Below are 20969 nucleotides of genomic sequence, written 5' to 3' on the forward strand. Positions count from 1 at the left end.
CATATTGAGAGTATGGAGAGGATTATACAGGAGTTGGAGGAGAGAAGAGAAAACCAATGTGCAGTGTTGAGCATATTGACTGCTTCTGCTAGAACAGCCATTTAGCCTCATTGAATGAACCAGTGATGAGTCATGGGGGGGGGATAGAGAGCCAGTTTGCTTAGGTGGGTACAGTGTAAGTGGATGTTTGGACCTTGAAAAGCTCAAGCAACAGACCCCTGGACCGAGATGTCCTCCACCACTCACAATATTGGATAAAATTATGCACGAGGTACACAAACACAAATAAGAGGTTGCACCACATCTACCGAATAAGCACTATCTGTACGATGCATGCATGAATTTGTTCATTCCTGTCTTTTCTGACATAGTGGCAGACATAACCATGACAGTAAAAAGAAAACAACTTAAATGAAAGAACACAAAGAAATCAAAAGTCAATTGAAAGAGAAGTCATTGTATTTCCACATAAAAGACTCCGTTTTTCAGCATGTTTTGAAGGCGATTATAAGAGCAGAAGAGCTGGTTGGCACATACACATCTAGAACAAGGATGCCAGATGTTAAAACAGTCGAGTGTGGATGAGGCTCGGGAGTTTAATTGCTTAGCTAGCTTGTGCACATAGGTTGATTTGATAGCTGCGCTGCATATGGCACAGCCAAGATAACAGACCTGTCTGTCTGTGTGAGCGCGTGCACATGTAAGTGAGCGGCTGAGGAAAGTGCTGTGGCTGCACAAGTCATCCGTCAAAGCCAGCTAAAGGAGAGATTTTTTTTGTTTTTGGAAGGCATTGGGATCTGGCATCTTGGTCCCATCAGGCAGATGTCACCATATGGAAGACCCAGCCGAAGATATTTCACAGACACAAAAGGCCAGTGATGCCATTTGGGCTTTGGAGGAGAGCTCTCAGTGCTCACAGCAGTCTTTCCCAGTGCAACACTTGGACAGCTAGGGGAAGCTAACATGATGGGGAAGAGGGTCTCATACGCGCCAAAGTGGATTAGGCAATATATAAACACAAAAGAGAGAATTGCATTTGTGAGGACAAATGGCAAACCCCAAAAAGAGCTCAACTTTAGAGGAAATGTATTCCATCTGCACTTTTTCCAAACTCCATAGAGCTGAGAGGCTGAATCCAAATGATAAGTATTCTGTGAAAGATGCAAAGTCAAGAGCACTACAGCACAATATGCACAGATGATATGCTGCCATACTGAAATTATCATGGTGGGCCTCTTTGTACAGTGGTCGGGAGGGTGCCTTTCCTGGCTCACCCTCATCTTTCACTGTTCCCCTCACTTCACTTCACTGAACACAAATGATGACAGACTTTGGATTTCGAACGGCTGCACGTATCCTGTCCCGGATCCTTCTTTTCATAGCTTTTCTATTGGCTCCAGTAGAGAGGCACAATGGCTCATTTGTGACACAAAGTGATGTAAAACTCGTCTGGAGAGGCAAAGAAAGGGAATATTTATCTTTATAGCAAACAAGGGTGTCATCATATAGATGGAGGAGGAAGGGAAATGTGGAAATGATGGCACGTAAAGTAAAGAAGTCCAATAAGAAAAGGAAAGAAAATGCAGAGTTTGTAGAGGGTTCAGGTAGCAGAAGGCTGCGGGCGACAGTGAGCTTGTCTGGATGACCCTACAGAGCTCCCATATGCCAGACAGATGCCATTAACGGTGAGCAGTGGCTATGGATGCTGGCACCAGAGAATATGTTGTTGGCTAAGGAGGCTGCAGCGTACGTGGGAGTGCTCCTGAATGCATGTGATTTCATTCTTTGCAATTACTTGCAACAAGAAAGTTCTACTGTAAAAGACTGAGACTAAAAACATCTATCTGATACTCGCATTCGCACCAAAGGGGAAGGATCTGAAAATACGTTTTGACTCAGCGTTAATGTATGCAGGTAACTTTCTCACGCAAGACTTGGTGGGAGACTTCGTGTAAGTGTGATGCTTCTCGTAAGATGAACGACAGGTGGTGTCGGTCTGGCGGTTTGGCACTAATCTGTGTATCTGACTGGCTGTGAATCTGCGAGAGTGAGAGAGGCAGCGAGGGAGGGAGACCGTGCATTTCCCCGCACTGGCCAGCATGCCATGCCCAGGTGGTGTTCTGCTAAATGCGGTGTGAAAGTGGTGGATCGGAGCGAGCGCTAACGCGGCACTTTTGTGACAGGTTGTGCACGTCTGGTGCGTAGGTGAGCTGCGTCGACTTTGAATTTCACAGCACGTGAAAATGCTAAAGTAAAACCAGATTTAGTCAGATTTTTGGATGGCGTGTGTATGAAAAACAAGTGACTAATCGACGTTTCGGTGCCCGGTTGTGTTCACGTGGTCCTCGCTGACGATATGGGATGTCACAGGACTTAAAAACCACCCGAGTGGAAAGGGAACAATGAGGCGTGTCCTCTGTGCATGTTGCACTTTTCTCATTAGCAGCAATGATGATCAGGCGCACAGCCTCTCAGACACATGCAGTCAAACTCCAACATAAAAACTGCCACTAACAGCCTTTTGTCACTATTTCTTTGTTGCTGCTTTGCTCGTTTTTTTTCATCCCACTCTATCAATCCTTATTTCGTCTTGTTTCATGTCCCCCCCGCCTGCCATCACAGCCTCCTTTTGACTACACTGCAAACAAAAAACTCTGCAGCAGACGAATCGTCATCAGAGCTTCTTCCAGAAAATAATAGCTTTCATGTCCGCAGCTCAGGGTGTTTCCAGTTGAGAATGCTCTGTTAAGTAGGGCTGAACGATATATCGCATTTGCGATAATATCGCGACATGATCAAGTGCAATTTTCTAACCGCAAAGGCTGCGATTATACTCTGGACATGTCCAAATTCATGGGCTGCATCCTCCTGAGGCCGCATTTGTAGACCGATTACGTCACAGCGACGCGCCAAAGGCTGTCCAAATTACTACCATATCCCAGAATTCATAGCGCGGCCCAGCCAAACTCCAGTTTCCAACAATGGCGGCCGCTACTAAGTTTTAAAATTACTCATACTAATCTTTCTGGGTCACAAAATAAACTTTTAAAATATTTTCAGGCGAGAAAGTAGTTGTGTAAACATCAAATATCTGCTCGGTTTATCAAGATATCCCATATTTGCAAAAGTGCTTCGACGTTTTCAGAGGCGTCTGCTACCCACCAGCTCGACAGCTAGCCGGGAGCTCGAGGGTTACTGATGCGGCCGAGAACGGCACAACTCCCGGCACATCATTTTCAGATCACCGCGGAGTTTCGCTGCTCGGGTTAAACGTAATATATAAGTCACTTAGACAACCTAAAAATGTTATTGTTGGGCTTTTTTCAGTGTTTTGTTTGTTCGTGAGTAAATCGGTTTGGCTGAGATTAAAGTTATTAGATTAGATAAAATAAAACTTTATTAATCCCCCGGGTGGGTTCCTCCTTGGTTTTCACACAGCTGACTAAACGTCAAACAGAAAACTTATTAAACAGAAGTATGAGACAGTCGAGAATTTACACCAGTGTCTGGTTATATTTTAGATAGCAAGAAGCAGACGGCCGAGTTTATTAAACTCCACCGAGACAGCGGTGACGCTAATCAGAACTAGACCGTCCAATTTCACGCCTTTAAATTTTAAAGGCGTGTTTGTGTGTGTGTTTATACAATTGCTATTATGTTTGCACTTTATGTGTAATGTTACTGACTGCAGAGATCAGTAAGATGTGTGTATTTTTTATTTATTAGTTTTATTTATTTAATATTATTTTTTAATTGAATGACTGTCTAGTAGTTCACAGATGTCGAAAAACTGAGTGTGGTAAAGCCACTGATTTTTTTTTAATGTATATTTCTGCAATCTGCACATTGTACTGACTTTCATTTTAATGTTTACACCAGGGTTCCTTGTCAGCACTTTATGCTCAGATGTTTGTAAGCTAAAAATAAACTATTGTGTATGTTCAAATATACTGTTGTGATTGAAGAAGTTAAATAAAAATGTCAGTCATCAATTCATGCATCACCTCATGTCATCATAACAGAGGTCTGTCTTCCAGGAAAGAACAGTTTAAAATTAATGTAATATAGTATTGGCCATACTATATGATGTATTGCTTGTCTTTGTTTAATAATACAGAAGACAAAGACCTTAAAAAATAATCGCATATCGCATCGCAATCGCAATATTGGGGCAAAAAAATCGCAATTAGATTATTTTCCATAATCGTTCAGCCCTACTGTTAAGCAATGGACTGTCCTATGAGACATCTTTCAATCAACATGTCCACGCATAGCTAACAAGGGAGGGACTCCTTGAAGGTTTGTCATGTGTCAGGACTGAAGGAATACAGTGGTGCTTATGTAAAGACAAGATAGAAAGACACTGAATCAGATTTTTTATTTATTTTCTTAATAATGGATGTAAAACAAAGTAGATCTACAATGTCTGGCAATTCATTTTTTGTGTGTGGCTTTTATTTCTCCTAATCCTTTCTTTACTTTCTACTAGGGCTGCACAAATGATCAAATGCTTACAATGAACTATTTTTGTTGGCTTATTTGTTTATTTTGCCCACAAAGTGAAACTCTTCAGATTCAAATCCTGTCTTTTCCGTGAATGCTCTGGCATTAACTAAGCAGGAGAAATTGAAGCTTCTGAAGTAGACATAACCCAGCTGGGTATTTAACTTAGGTCCCTCATGCTATGAGGCAACAGTGCCAAATAATGAGCTACCAGACTACCCTTGTTGGCCTGCAACACTTATTAAAACCTGATAATCGAGATAAAATGAAATTAGCAAAACTCCATTTTGCGATGACCCATCGTTTTATCTCGTGTTAGAAATCACAGCACACCGCTTTCCTTTCCATCGAGTGCATGAGTGTCATTGCCCCTGTCTGCTGCAAACTAAGACTACGTCCTGTTACATGCTGGTCCCCCCAGCATGGCTGTCGGATGAGATCAGATGCTTTGTTGGGAACGTGGCATGACAAGCCCACCAGCGTAGGTTCGTGGAGTTAAAGAGGACACATTCGTGTACCCCCAGCACATACAACAAATGCAAATGCAAACAGTGTCTAGTGCTCTCCCAGATGTTCTGGAAGGAACTGCTCTTGTAAATATGCAATAACACCTCTGCATCTCACCCTAACGTGCAAATTTACTCTCATAAAAGTTGTGCAAGAACATTTTGCTCTTCTCCAGTACCATTTTATTTTTCCCAGCAAGGTCATATCACAAAACAGAATAAATTAAAACAGCCTGGTGCCTCTGCTCCCCTCCTGTACTCACCCCGGGGTCTTAGGAGGGAGGATGGCGCGTAACAGTGTGTGTGTGTGTGTGTGTGTGTGTGTGTGTGTGTACACATCTGCAGAAGGAATGGCATCTGTGAAGTGGCGCGTGTCAGTTAGGACATGTACAAAAAAAAAAAAAAAAAAAAAAAAAGACCCTCAGAGCAGTGCCAGCAGGGGAGGAAAGTGCATGCTAGTGTGTATGCAGTCAATAACGGGGAGCAGAAAATGTCCATTAAAAGGCCCCATCTCTAACTCTACTTGTAAATTAGGTATTGAGCCATTGGTGGAGCGCGGTTATGCTGTAACACACCCGTGACACTCAGTGGGGGGGTGTTTATGTGTGCCCTGTGGGTTTTGGGGGGATGAAGAGGCTCTTGATGGGCTGTGACAGGCGTTGGGGGTTGAAAAGCGAGGGCATCAACCTGAAAAATCAGTCAACTGGTGGACTGGATATGGCTAAAAGCCATTTATAAATGACACGGTGACGACTTTTTGGGTTGGGGGCGGAGGCGGCGGAAATCTGATACACTGTGGGGTACCTACTTTCTGTACTCGGCCACACAAACTCCAACCTGCTATTTTTTGTTATTCTTCGTTTAATCTTATTGGCATTTTTATTACAATTTCACAAACACAAATTTTACTACATTACTATTTATCTTTGGTATTCATCCCCCAGGTTTGCACTTGTGTGTTTTACTATTGTTTTCCTCCTTTCCTCCATGTCAAATACATGAGGGACAGCTACATATGTGACTCCTGTTCTTGGGGAACAGTGTTACATGAAACGTGGTTTGCCCACCAGGCCTCAATTTGTTACAAAGAACCTACTCTACAGAGGCAACAACACTCCCAGGAGGCATATCTTCAATGTCCAAAGCAGTGCCTTAACAGCATGGCAGCAGAGGTGCTCACCACATGAGACCCTTGACTGGAGACTAAAGGGGCAATCGTGGTTTGATAAATGGAAGAGGCGATCCCTGGAGGCAGCCCTCTGCACGTGTGACCCTCTTTCCTGATTTCCCCACATTCGGCTCCCTCTTTATCTACATTTTCAAACTCCATTAACACAATTATTCTGTCCTACTAGCTAACACTGGGGACTACAGCAAGTTGTAAGAAAACTACACTACCCAAGAGGCCCTTTGTGTAAGGAAAAGGGAAAAAAAAAAGTCTGAATAAACAAACCTCACATCATGTGAGCTTCCGCTTACAGGCGTCTCTTCTGGGCCATCAAAGCTTTTCACAACTATAAAGTCAGCTGCTCAAAATTCATACGGTAAAAGCAAAGCATCAGTGTGAATACGGCAAGAATACAGAGCAAGAAGATAAAAGGCAAAAAATAAAACCATATTTCCTGAGGGGTTCCTGGTAATTATAGCTTTCACTTTGAATAGGCCACCTCACAGCTGTTTCCCCCACAGTCCACCTTCTGCCGACACACTCACGAAAACATTTAGGTAAAGATCTTCTCTCCATCTTTATATACATTAGGTTAAGGTATCTTAATCCTTTCTGTGGGGAACAAGGTGGAAGCGAAGTCGATACTCCAGCTTGGCTGTTGGTGATTGATAATAATTATGGTGGTGAAGGCAGACGCTTCTGTATTTGTAATTGAGTTGTAATTAGTAAACTGGAGATTATTAGCTTGTAACACTAATGAACTTTGGGGGCCAGCACAGACTTCGGTTAGATGAGGTGACCGAGTGAGACAGTCGGCACCGTGGCCCGCCACAGTTTGAATCAGTCATATTTGTTGGCAGCTGCTGACAGAAAACACTGGTGAAAAGCAGCAGAGCACAAACGACAGCGCTCCTAACCACACAGACATCTTCCACTTGAGCTGCCATGACAGGCTCATTACAACTTGGATAAAGAAATATTAAGTGCGAGTGTGAAGTTCTGTGCAGTAGCTAAAAATATCTGCTCCAGGCACTTATTACTTGTGCGCCCAATCAGGTAGAAAGAAAATAATATATCTGTCATGCAACTTGTGGGCATTATTATCGACCTTGTGTGGGTTTGAAGGACAGAAACATCTGAGGTAAGTTGCAAATAATTGCACATAACTGCATTTTGAATCACAGCTCATTATGAGGCCACCAGCAGGTTTGATCTGAGCTCTTCTCCACTATAATTCCCGGGGATTATTGCTCATCATGACACAGCACTGAAAGACGAAATGCAAATCAGCACATCAGCAAAAGCCAAATGAGGCACCTCGCCATTGACATCTAAATGACATGGCTCGGGCCCAGGATAACATAAATATACTAAAAGTTGAAAACAGAACACATGGGGAGAAATATGACAATCAGAAATGAGGCACTGGTATATACAAGAATTCAGAGGAATGGACTGCGTAGGTGTGGAACAAGAAAGAAGGGATGGAGTGGAAAAAACTAAAAAGATAAGGTGAACAGTGAGTTGAGAAAGACAATAAAAAGGGTGAAAAAAGAAACAGAAGTCTGTTAAGTGGGCACCAGTGTGGAAAGCTGCCCTTCTGCGAGTGGATAGTTGATGGTGCCAGGACGATTTAAGGCTGGCTAAGTATATCTCTTGTGCCTTGAAGTCTGTGTTCAAGTCTCAGGTTAGCGCATGAGAGAGGATCTAAATGTGTGTTTTTTTAAAAAGTCACTTTCTTTGTACACAGAACCTTCCAACAGGACATTTGGCAAACATTCATTATCTCTTGTTTGCCAAAGTGAACAGCATTGTCATTCTTAAGCGTTTATAACTGGATGGAAAATTGTTTTCTCGTGCATCCCGATGCCTTTTTCCCTCTACACTTTTACTGTCAGAGAAAATGACACAAATGCTCCATTTTACACTGAAGTAAAGAGATACAAATTTTCTTCATCTCAATGACAGCAGTTGCCAACAGGGGCAATCAGACCAAATGACACATCGCTCTAAATATTGCTACCAAAGGCAACCATAACGTGGCTGTTCAGCTTTACTGCTCATTAATGATACTAATTTGATGAAAACATGTACAGCTGGCTTCTTCTACGAACTGTGGCCAAATTTACCTAACAGTCAGAGCACAGCAGTACACAAACACCTCTTTGTTACCACAGAAGCGTGCACAATGTCGAGCTCTATAGCTGAATTTAAAATGTCAGAACAGTGATAGAGTCCAAGAACAGACAGCTACAAAGATAATCTAAATATAAAAGCTTAATAAAAACACATGAGCAGATGGACTACACATGATATGCCATATGCATGTGACAGATTACACTATGAGATTAAAATCTCTTGATTACGCACATCCAGTATGTTATGAGGGTGAATATTAACAGTTGTTAACAGTTTAAAATATTTACAGCTGTTCTGATTCAGGTTAGTCTGTCGCTTTGGATCATTTTCATATTATATGAATTGGTGCTTTATTTTCCAAGGACATCAGTGGGTAAGTTCTTTATTAAGAACTTTCTATTGATCATAATTAGGCTCAGTATCTTCCATCTGATTTTCCCATTTCCTCTTTCTCGCCTTCCTTTAAAGTGGAACTAGAGATTTAAGATGAAGCAGCTGGTATATGATCATCATTTCACCTACACTTTCACAATGTTTATACCTTTTCATGACACTGCTATACAGCAGATGTGATAGCTGTCCATATGGTGTGCATAGTGAGCATCTACTAAAGAAGGGCTTAAGGCAGAGAGGTATTTGAAAAAAGAAATAAAGACCCAAATGGATGAATTTTCCTTCCTGCTTTTGCTCTATTGCGACACTGCCATCCTCAAAGACTGGTGTTAACCTTCCGTGCACTTATGACTGACTATTAATGGTTGCTGAAGTGCCAGTGAACATTACAGCCCATCTGTTACGTAATGCTTTAGCACTAGAGTACAGATTACAATGACCGTGTTCCAATGCCCAGGCATGGATAATGACTAAAGAACAGAGACAAAATGGAACAAATAGAAAGGACAAAAGTCATTTTTACAAGGAGGCTGATAGTCTAGCTGCATGAAAAGGCAGAAGGGAGGAGTAAAAGAGCACAGAGTGCAAAGCAAGAATGCTTGGATACTACACTACTGAGCTTTGGGAGAATTTCTATATAGGGGAAGAATGATCCAGAGGTCACCAAGAAGTTGTACTTTAGTACATTTTTTTGGCTCTATTGCACCTTCAAGATAACGTTTTCTGTTGTCGTGCTAGCAGCAGGCACAGTTGAGCTCATGAATCTCCCAGCCACAATGCACCTTGCACACAAATTACTCTCCATCAACAGTCCAAGTTCACTGCAGCAAAATGTAAAGTAAGGTGAACACATTCATCCTGAGCAGCCTACAAGAAAGAGGGAAATGGGAACTGTACAACAGTTTGACTTTGAGCAGCTTTGATTTGTGATTAAAACTATAAAAACTAATGGTTCTCTTTCAGGCTAAAACTCATTCGTATTTTAATTATCAATTCATTTCCACAATATTTGGTTACTTAACACGTTATTCTTTTTGGCTAAAAAACAAAACAAATGGCCAACCAAAGACATTTAATCAATTGTTGATTTTCTGTCACCCAACAAACCGATAGATGCTCATCATTTCTAATAATGCTATAAAGAGCAGAACAACAAACAGAAGTCTAGCAAATAAGCCCACATCTGGTGTGACTCAGACGCACAATTCACCACGTTTAGATGTTTCAGAGGTCGTCTGATCCTACTCGAGTTTGTTTTCACGAAGAAGAGAATGTGGAAGATGGCTTTGAGCTTGGAAGCCGACTTGATGGGTGGAATTATCAACAAGAAAGCTGTAGAGCTTGACTTAACACACACTTGTAAACACTTTGGCAACACTGCTGCTTGTTAGGCTTTCTCCACATCAAAATATTTGTCTGAAGCCAGCACAGAAGAGGCAAATGCATGTGGAGGCACAGCTGTTGCATACTAAAGAGGAACTGTTTGATCCAACAAAACCTAAATCTGTGGAGTCTATAAGCCTATTAGTTGAACTGCTGGGAGGTTTTAATCACCGTCCTTTGTCTAAAGGGACCATTAACCAGAGACTGCATTACGGCTGCTGGCTATTCTTGGGAGGTCAGAGTTCAAAACACTCTCACAACGATGCACAGTGCTTTATTGACTAAGGCGGGATGGGAGAGTAAATAAATTGTTTGAAACACTGCGTTGACAAGTCTCTTCTTCCCAGTAGCTTCTAATTTAGATTAATATAGAATCTGATTATATTTATGAGCGATTACACTCTGGTGGACACATTACTCTGTTCCTTTGTGAGCTTTAATTTTGAAATAAATAAGAGTGACTAATATTGCGCTTGTGCAGAAGGAGTAATTGCAGCAGGAATAAATATCCTCCATGTTTCTTTATCTTTCATGTACAGAGTGGCTTTGAGTCTACGAGGAGAATTAGCATAATGAGAGAAAAGCACATGAGTGATGCTTCGTGGTTTGACAAAATGGCCACCGTCTGAGGCAAAGTGTAGGTGTTTTAATGTGTATTGCGAGACTTGCGTTTGACAAGTGAGATGAGATAAGCATTAAGTCCTTTGTGCCACAGTGTTTACATTTAGAAAATCTGCAGCCTTCCAGTGTAGTACTAGCTTTCATGTATCGAGAAATTCTCCATGACAAACTAGCACCAAAACGTGGTGATTACTTAACTGCTAGGAAGCAAAAGACCTCGTAATGTGAAATAATATGCAATCGGGTCATTCGCCAGTGAGAACGCCAAACATTCACTGTGTATCTAAAACTGCAGTCCAACAAGCTTGCACTATTGTCAACAGTGAACACTGCTGAGATCCAAATTCAGTGACATCATATTTCTCTCGCTGCCTTGTTTCCTGGGAGGCAGTCCATAACTGTCCATAACTATGAATAACTGTCGGTCGCTGTTTGCAAAGTTGAACTGCATTGAAACAATTAAAGATGGGCAGCAAGGACTAGTTTTAAACAGGCACAGGGGCTAAATTATTTAAGACTGTATTATTGAAAAGTGGTTCAGATGTCAGCCATGGAGAAATGATGATGCGTTTTTGCTATTCCCAATCTTGAATGGTTCTAGCTTTTTTAGAGAGGTGAAGGCGGCTTTCAGTTTCACATGCTGCGGGATTTTACAGCAGGAAGAAACAAACATTTAAACTTTACTGGCAAAACAAGCAGCCTGTTGAAACACCTAGTGAATTACATCCAGGTGGATAAACGCAGTTTTCAACTGCCTACCTCATTGAATATGGGTAACTAAAATTAAAAGGAACCATTAGTCAGCTGATTATTTGGCTAGAAGTATTTTCAGAAATTCAAATGTGAAAAGGTCAGAGTATCATTCAGCGCGTCAGCTCACTGCACACAAACAGAGGCGGATTTAACTTTTTGATTTCAAACAAAGCTCTTTCAGGTTCTCTCTGTTTAACACATCATGAATGTCTTATTTTCCACAAGAAGAAAAAAAAAGTCTAAAAACAAAACACAAACTCAACCCAAACATTACAGTAGTGGAACTGATAAAAGCAGCAGTACTATAAATCTTAACGCTACCTATAAATATCAGCTATGTAATTACACGACTACCACATCTATGGCCCTGTTGAGACCAGAAGACTAATTAACTTAGACTGAGAATAGGTCTGGTTGCCTAAACATAACAGCAGCCAATTCACCAAGGGAGAGAAGCAGCATGGAAACAACAGAAACAACAAGGAATTTGTTTTTTTTTTTAATCTAACAGTGAGAGCTTGCGTCACCAGCATCACATCTCCTCTCCTCACTTACCATCTTCTGCAGATGCTTCTCCTTACGGACATCCACCATGACTAAGCCCTCTTTGACCAAGCCGAGGCCCACGTCGTCCTTGGTGTCCCCAAACTGTATTGTGACGTGTGGGCAGGTGGCACCCGAGTACTCCACATTCAACAGGCACTGGCTGTTCTGGATGTCTCGCACCACGCAGTCCACCACATCAGCACGGGCGTCCTCCTGAAGAAGCGAGAAGATTTTAAGAAAAGATGAGGAAGGAATGGAAGGTGGTGCAAGAGGGAAACAATTGGGTAGAAATGGATGTTGGATTAAAGAGTGAAAAAATGAAAATTGAGTTGATAATAGAAGAAATGAATAAGAGGGGACAGAGAAAATAAAAGAAAAAAAGATGAAAGAGATAATTAAGTAGGTTATCACTACTAATAGCTCACAAATGCAATCTAGAGACTGATTGAAGCAGTGTAGATGTGCACCAGCCAAACTGTAACATCATTCTGTTGGAAACAAACACTGGTAAATGGGGGGGAAAAACCCTACTGGACAATAATAACACCACCTCATTCATGTCAGTTATACAAATGACAGTTATCTACTCAACCAGCTGAAGAGGCTTTAGTCTGTCTGAAGCATCTACGGTTAGACTCCTATTGAACCTTCTCCTCATCTAGATCAGTCGTCTTCTCCTTTCTTCTTATTCCTCAGGTAGTTACCTCTTCTAATTCCTAACCTTCTCAAATGTGAAAGGCCAGCATTTGTTTGAACATATGGTAGAGAAGGAGGTGGAACAGCTGCAGATCAATCCTGACCTCACGTCCTCCAGCAATCGGGGTGGGGGGGGAAAAAAAAAAAAAAAAAAAAGGAGCCACAACTTCAAAGGCAAGAAGACACTTAGAAACAAAAATCAGTCCCTGGCTATCATCCATCTCTCCCCTACTCCATCCATCTCTTCGCTTCCCTTCTTTCTCGCCCTGGTCTTGTCTCCATGGCAACCCCCTTCGAACTAGCCGCCCTTGGGTTATGTGCGTGTGTGTGAGTGTGTGCGTGTGTGTGAGCAGGGAAGCTTGTTCTAGGCACAAAACTAAGGGCCTTTTTTGTCCCCGCTCTCCCCCTGGCCAACTTGTCACAGGCGCTGCAGGGAAGCTCGAGGCAACATTGAGAGAGGGGAAAAGAGGAAGAGCGAGTCAGTGTGTGTCAGAAAGTAAGAGAGTGAGGGAGATAAGAGAGACAGCTGATACAGGAGGAAAGGGAAAAACGCAGAGAGAGACTACTATAGAAGAGGAATTGCACTGACACTCGTGAAGAGACGATACAAAATTAATGAGTGCCTTTCAGTGACCCGCTCTCATCCACTGTGTGCAGAACAGACATTTCTGAAGCACTTGAGGGCAACAATGTTTGCATTTGCACCTCAGCTTACATTCGGATACCAAAACACTTCTTTTTTAAAATGACTTGCTTTGAGCGATATTAAAATGCTATGAAGAAAATGTAATTTTTAATAAAAACAACACAAGCCAAACTTCTCAGACAAGATAATGTTACATCTTGTCCCGGCACAAAGCACCTTTTTTTTCTTTTTTCTTTTTGAAGCAAAAATTATTTGTCTTCTTTGCGAAAATTTTTTGAAGCAAATTTTGAAAAGAATAAAATAGATGCGTAGTGTCAGCAGGTGTTCTACAGTTTTGTCTAATGAGCTTTGCTTTGGAATTTTAGCTCCCCCCCCCCAAAAAAAGAAAAAGTGTATTTTTTCCACTGCTTAATTTGCACATCTGTTAATGAGAAGAGATCGATAGCAGTCCAGTGTAAGCGATGCAGTTTAGTACGTGATTGAGTAATTGGATGGAATAGTAGGCTTGTTTATAAGCCACTACCATTAGAAAGTGGCTATTTTGGTTGGAGTGCTTCTTTCTGGCATTTGTTAAAAGAAATAACTTGGGTGTTCATCTTTTCTACAAGAACAGTCTTAGCAAAAAAAAGTTTTAATTAGCTGAAAAGGCAAACTAAAGAAAATGGCAAGGCAGCTGAGAGTTCATGATGCACACGAGAAAACTGGATTAATTACTGATAAATGTGTGGTAGATGCTGCTGGAGTGAGATGTCATGGAAATAACACGCTGTGCCTCTTTCCAAATAAAAACTTTAAGTTAGAAGTGTTATTCCTTCATAACAGCAGAACAGTGAGAGTGTACCTTGGCATTTCCCCCCCTACAAAGATATTTTCGCTATATGAAAAGGCATTAGGAGGCAGGAGAATGATCTTATGCTACTGGCAGAACTGTGTTAAGAAAGATATACGACTGACAATGAATGACTCAGGATGGTGAACATCTTGTGTAAAGGTGTCAGGTTGCAGATTGCAAGACAAAGGCAGCAAGCTTTTTTCAAGTGCAGCAGCAAAGGTGTGGTACAAAAGGGGTTGTGGGCTGTCACGTGCTGTCAGTTTGAGTGACGTAGTAAAAGGCTTCAGAAAAAACAGATGGTGGACACAAGAGAAGAGGAAAATGAAAAGAGAAATAGGAAAGAACAGATGCAGACTGACAGAGAGGGGTAAGGTGCATGTCAACCTCCAACATGTGGTTTAGCTTTGTGCGCGTATGTGTGTGTGTCTGCAGGCTGTAAGGTGTAGGTGATGCCTCTGTCCCCTGGGCTGGATCAACAGATGGGCCACTTCATCACTGACTCATGAGACAGGTGACAGCATGCACCCTGGTACCACCTGCTTGTGAACACATGCACTTTTTCTTCTTTTTCTTCCTTTTTAGTGAAAGTGATTCTGTTTTCACATCCAACGATATATTAGGTTACGCTTAAATATTGACGATGCCAGGGATATTAAACAAATTTGATACTGTAGGCCACGTCCAGCCCACAGTATAAACAAGTTTAACTACAAATTTAATCCCTGACAAATTTTAATATATATGAAAAAAAAAAAAAAATCAATTTCACACAACGTCTGTTTTTAAAAATTTCTAAATGGAAAAAAATGTTGTTTTGAGCTTTAATTGTGAGGAATAAATATGTGACATGACAAAAAAGAATCTGTTAGCTCATTGCACAGACCGTCCTGTCATTGTATAATCTCTTTTTCTTTCTTTATTTATTTCTGTGAACATTTTTTTTCATCATTTATCTATTATGAGGTTACTTTGGTGAGAGGTCTTCATCAGCAGGAAAAGCTCTAAAACTTTACATTTTAGACTTATTTATAAACTTATTGTAAACTGTATTTTTATCAGATGTCCACTGGGCCAGACTAGACTATTTGGTGGGTTGATTTTCGCCCCCGGGCCTTATGTTTGACATCCCTGTGCCAATCTATCCAGTGGTTTTTAAAGGGGGTGCCGATGTGGATTTGATTGATACTCTGCTATTTGACTGCTATGTTTCCTCACATTCACAAGCCCATTAAAAATACTTTACGCTACATTTTCAAACATAATGATATCAAATTTGCAATTTGACTGTATAACGCAACAGGCTGTCTCACTGATGCACAAAACAAAACAGTTCCTTCAAAGGGTTGCCATGTTTTAGAATAAATGGAGCCTCTTTTGCTTACACTGTTAAGTGCATTTGATAATCTGCGATGCACTATTAAATGCAAATGCATTTAATAGTGCATCGCAGACTACAGCCTCTAAACTGACCGTAAAAATGATTCCACAGCCGTCCTAAACATTTAGACTCTGTTTACTGTAAATGTGTGTGATCATATTATTTTGTGAAAACACGCAAATGCTCCGCACACCGAGTTAAGTGAAATCCAAACCCTGTAAACACTCACTCGAATGCGCCAATCGGGCACATATCAAACGAAAACATGCTTCTGTTTTATTTCTATTCGGGATGCTGCTCGCTCAAAACGCTACCAATCGGTTGACCCCCCATGACACGCGCAAAACACAGTCACTCACACACATACTGAGACATAAACACACACCAGTGGTCACTGGAGGTTGAGAAAACACACTCAGATGTAAACAAGAAGATTAGTGCCGTGGAGGAAAAAAAATGCACTGGTGCTCTGCTATCAGATGGTCAGATGGACGTCCAAGTACACAAACACACAAAGCAACTGGAAGGCTTTTAATCGCTCTGTAACATGAGAAAGTTCGGGCTGCTGAAGCAGCGTGTATATCGAAATCCATCCTATCAAACTGTTAATAAAACCATGTCTGGGCACCCAATTATATTCAAATCTGGTGCAAACAAGTAAATCAATGACTTGGTGTTTGTCATTGTTGTGTCTGCTTTGTACAATATGCATTATGTATGAGCATAATTTTCACTAACACTCGCCTGGAATGACAACTCAACCCCGTCTGTCAGTTGCAGACTTATCGCCCCGTGTGATAAGTGAAACTCAAACAGTTGTCATGTCTTGCCAGGAAAGTCGACTTTCAAACGCTGGCAGAAAATGAGACTGAAGAAGCCGATATCTCAAAGTTAATTTTGAAGCTTTCAGCTGCGACACATATCTCAGCTCTGCGCGCGTGCTCGTCTGTGCACTTACGTCCTGGGGGACCTGGATGAAGGCGAAGGTATACTCGGTGGCCTGTACTGGCAGGGTCCTGGTGCTGAAGGCCGGAGGTATGGGAGCCAGACGGGTGGATGACACAACTTCCCTCTGAATATGAAAGAAGGACAAAAATAACAATCAATACAAAACAAGTTCATTACAAGCTGCCCCATCAATTGCAATCACATAAAAATGGAGTTTGTTTTATTTCCATTTTTTAAGAAATTAGGTCAGTTACAGGATCAGTGAAGCCTCAATGGTATTTCCAAACAGTACAGATTTTAAACCTTAAACTGTTTATGAGTTTCACATTTTGAGATAGTGAACTGTTACCTATATGACCCACACAAAAAAACATAGCTTGTTATCATTGTCTGCTTATTAATTTCTGGCATTCCAGCCCCCATCTCTCAAATAATATTGTATCAATTGTGCCATCTGTACATCTGTACACTGCAGGTCTTAATGCTCAATTCCAATTTTTTGATCAAATGTGTCTGCTTGTTCACACTACAAATAAAATGTGACAGCAAACGCGCCCTAGTACGAACCCTCAAAGCGGCCCGCATGCGCAAAAGAAGACGTCACACACAACGCGCTCTGTTTAGACCCAGAGCAAACAGTATTGTTTGATAGATGGCCCTTAATATAAAGAGTTCGGACTTTACATTTCCCAATTTTTGCTTTAAGTTATTTTGTTATTTACATAATAATGTAAATAACCTAATAATTATTCGTATTGCTGTTTAAGAGAGGAGCAGGGCTTCAAAGGATAGTTGCAGATTTCTGTCAGAATCTATAAATAAAATGTTCACGTTTCTCCAACGTTGTCTTCCCAGCAGTTTCACTGACATCTACGCTGGATGGCCAGGAAGCGTTCGCGATGTCTTCTCGGGCACTTCTCCAGAGCTGATAATTGGCGTCTGTCTTGTGTCAGTGACGTAAAAGACGGATTTAATGCGACTTGACCGTTCAAACAGCAGCCGCTTTCTAAAACATCGGATATGTATCGGATTCAGTACCACATACGAAAGTGACCCATATCGGATTTGTGCCGTTCACACTGTCATACCATGATTGGATATGGGTCACATAGGGTCAAAATGTAGCGTGAACGTAGCTTAAACTAGATTTGCTCTCTAGTTTAGCTACGAGCTAAGAGTAAAGAAAGCAATACATGTCAAATTGATTGTCACCAACAAATGCTTCCAACACCAAATCACAAAAATGAATCTTTAAAGTGCCTATGATAGGCATTTCAGGTTGAATTCATTTGTTTTGCACTGACATTACATGGGACCTGCTGTATTCATTCCCAAAACCAGATTTTCTATTCTTGAACTCGACTCTAAGCTACTATAGTGGAGTATTGTAAAACAAGCCATTTTACCTCTGTTCCCCTTGCCTTTAAACCAGCTTTCCCCTAATTGGCTAGCCTTCAGAAACAAAAGGTTTGAAGAGTGGGTCGGTGGGGCCAGAGCTGTGCGTGGGAGATCTTTATTAAGTGCATTTGCTCTCACTGACATCATCCAAAGCAAAAAGTAATAATAAGTTGTCTGAAGCCTGAGGTTTTGGCTCACAGTGACTGCTTGTAGATTATTTAAAAACTTTGGCCATGTTTAATATGAACATCCACTAATGTAACAATACATCTATGACAGAAAGCAAGTACAATAGGTCCCCTTTAAAATGTCATAGAAAAGTCCATAAAAACAACAGTTTTATGCATGTTCACAATACTGATTGTTAGTTCAGTGCTGTGCTTTGACTTGGCTCCCAGATCTTTTAAAAAAATGTATAAAAATTAAAAGTATGCACTGTATGTCAATGTTATGAAGCACTAAACTTGATATATCAACACAGGTAGGGCACACGTGAGCAATAACCAATCACTGATCACCACAGGCTACACTGTGGTGGAAAGTCAGACAAATATGGCCGTTAGAAGTGGGGAGTTAATTTAATGACCCCCATATCTTAGGCTAATGTGTTCACTGGTCTGTACAGTCTAGACAGAGAAAACCTTGAACATTTATTATGGCTAAAATGTTAAGATTTATCGCCGCCATATTCTGGTTTGACAGCACTTTGAACGCGGGCTTTAAAAATGAAATGCCAAAAGTGTTCTGCTGTGTTTTCTAATGATCACATAATAATTCAGGTACTGACCTGTTCCCGAGCGAGGTTGCAACATTATCAGCTAATAGCCTGAGCCATAAAAATCAAGGCCAGATTGACCCAAACTGAAATGACGCAAAACTACAAAGAATGAGGTACATAGCAGCTTGATTTTTTTCCCCTTTCTGTGTGCCGGGTCAGCCTCGGAGAATCACACTTTCAGCAACATGCCAGGATGCATCACATCTGCCAACCAAACCTCGATGTGTCCCCTGCTCTGAGGTCAGTCACACACTGTGCCGCTCCACTGCATCATGGGAAAACTCCGCAGGGTGGTCGCGGGGGTGGGGGTTGGCTGAATGAGCCACTTGGTGGTATGGTGATGCGAAAGCATGTGTACGCACGTGGGCAGAGACGCAATTGTAACGCGTATGTGAGGATGTAGTGCCTTCGTCATCACGGAGTCACTGAATGAGAATCCTCAGAGAGGGGGGCAGCTCTGTTTTTGTCATAGTTACAGAATGAATAAAAGCAGTCTGCTTCAGTCACATCAAAAGAAAAACTCCAGCTGAATAAATATGGGAACAAGCAAACAACTGGTGACTGAATAGATGGATAATAATGGGAAAAAAAATCCCTCTTCAGTTACTAAACTCCTTCTGGCTGTTGGGTTTGGCCAGGAAAAAGCACTGCTACTGTGCATATGTTTTGAGCCCTGAACACCAGCACTTTGTTTTATATTCTAATGATGATAATCCATCATTAAGGGACAAAGACAAGAATGTACACGTCAGTCAAATTCATCGTCACAAAGTTACTCACGTTGCCATAGTCAATGTAGAAGACATGGACCTTTGCCGGTGACTCAACTTTCTCCACTCTGGCTCTGTACCTGTAACAGCAAAAAAATAAAAAATAATTGAGAGAGAGACAGAGGGAAGGGGTAGCGGGGAGCAGAGAGAGAGAGAGTATACAGCACAGGGGAAACAGATGAAGACAGAGGGCACAAGAGGAAAAGGAGATGAGTAAATGATTCTGTGCTTATTTCCCTGGGGAGAATGTGTTGGAGGATCTGTCTGTTGTGATCGGAGGAGAGGAGTGGAAGAGGAGGCGGGGTGAGGTGGGACAAAGGGGATCTATCAGGACATAGCAGGGCTGTGCGAATTGCACGGGGGGCTCCATGCAATAAAAGAGAGAAATTTAAACCTATTTTTGCCTTGTAGCAAATAACGTCAGTGCATTAGTGCTAATCAAAAAACCCAGCAGTTTCACTTTGTAACGGTTATATTTTCAAGCGTATCCGACAATCCGAATGAAAATAAACTTGTTATTACAAGGACATACTAATCAGGGTTAAATTAAAGGGGGAAAAAAAACCCCTTGAAAACAAAACAACAAAATGCCTCAACAGTGGCTAAATCCTTCCTGTGAATTCTTCAATTCATACAGACGCAACATAAGAACTTGTTTTCCCTCACACTTGTGTCGTTTCATCTGACCATCGCTGACTCTTAACTTTAACAAATGAGCGTGAGGAAGAAAAATTGGCTGCACACCAAGGACAGCAGGAAAAAGTCAAATAATTAGGTCCACATGGGCAAAGACAGAAACGAGAGCACAAAGTTAAAACTGAATAAGTGATTAACAGGAAGACAACAGCAATGGGCACAAAGAACAGGAATGAGAAGAGCAAAAGACAAAGTGACGAGTGACTAATGAACAGTTTTTCTTATTCGCTCTTTTTTCCCCCCAATTCACTTTGACTCTGTGGTATTCCGAGAGGCCTTGTAAGGCGACAAATTACTCCCCGAATGAAAGGAGGACATTCCGCATGCATCACAAAATACTTCGATACGGATACAGAGAACAATGAATGTAATTAGCTTGCTGATAAATAATAAAAAATGACAAAGATATCAGATATTTTCCACCTAAAGTGGGGTTCCTGACAGACTTTTTTCCACAAAAAACAGGTTAAAGAAGTGAAAGGTTTACAGCAGATGGTTTGCTATAAATTTGAGCCCTGCCCCGAAAAAACAGGACAGGAAGATGGAAGGAGGGATGGAAGAACGAAAGGACAGCACCTGGGTTGGGGGAACATTTGGTTTTTAATCAGTTTTGTGGTCTTTTTTCACCGTCACCTTCTTGACAGACTCCCTCTCCCTCCCTCGATCACTGTGACTTCTATCTGTCCCATAACCATCTGTAAACTACGAACATCCAGTGAGGAGATGATGAAGAAGTGTGTATGTGAGCTACTGTCAAGCTACTGCTGATTCTGAAGGGCCAAAGCAGTGGCATTGAACTAATTACACCCTGTGGG

At 41.5% G+C, this 20969-nt stretch overlaps 1 protein-coding gene across 1 annotated transcript in view; it reads right to left on the bottom strand.

Moving 5' to 3' along the window:
• Window positions 1-20969, bottom strand: part of snd1 (staphylococcal nuclease and tudor domain containing 1) — a 176159-nt gene that overhangs the window by 4889 nt on the left and 150301 nt on the right. Inside the window, exons 20-22 of the mRNA XM_026146181.1 lie at window positions 19469-19538; window positions 16523-16636; window positions 12022-12225 (exon numbers count right to left, since the gene is read on the bottom strand). Coding sequence (XP_026001966.1) covers window positions 12022-12225; window positions 16523-16636; window positions 19469-19538 — 388 coding nt within the window. The remainder of the gene's footprint in view (window positions 1-12021; window positions 12226-16522; window positions 16637-19468; window positions 19539-20969) is intronic.

Source organism: Astatotilapia calliptera, chromosome 17 (assembly GCF_900246225.1).
Source record: "Astatotilapia calliptera chromosome 17, fAstCal1.2, whole genome shotgun sequence".
Taxonomy (NCBI): Eukaryota; Metazoa; Chordata; class Actinopteri; order Cichliformes; family Cichlidae; genus Astatotilapia; species Astatotilapia calliptera.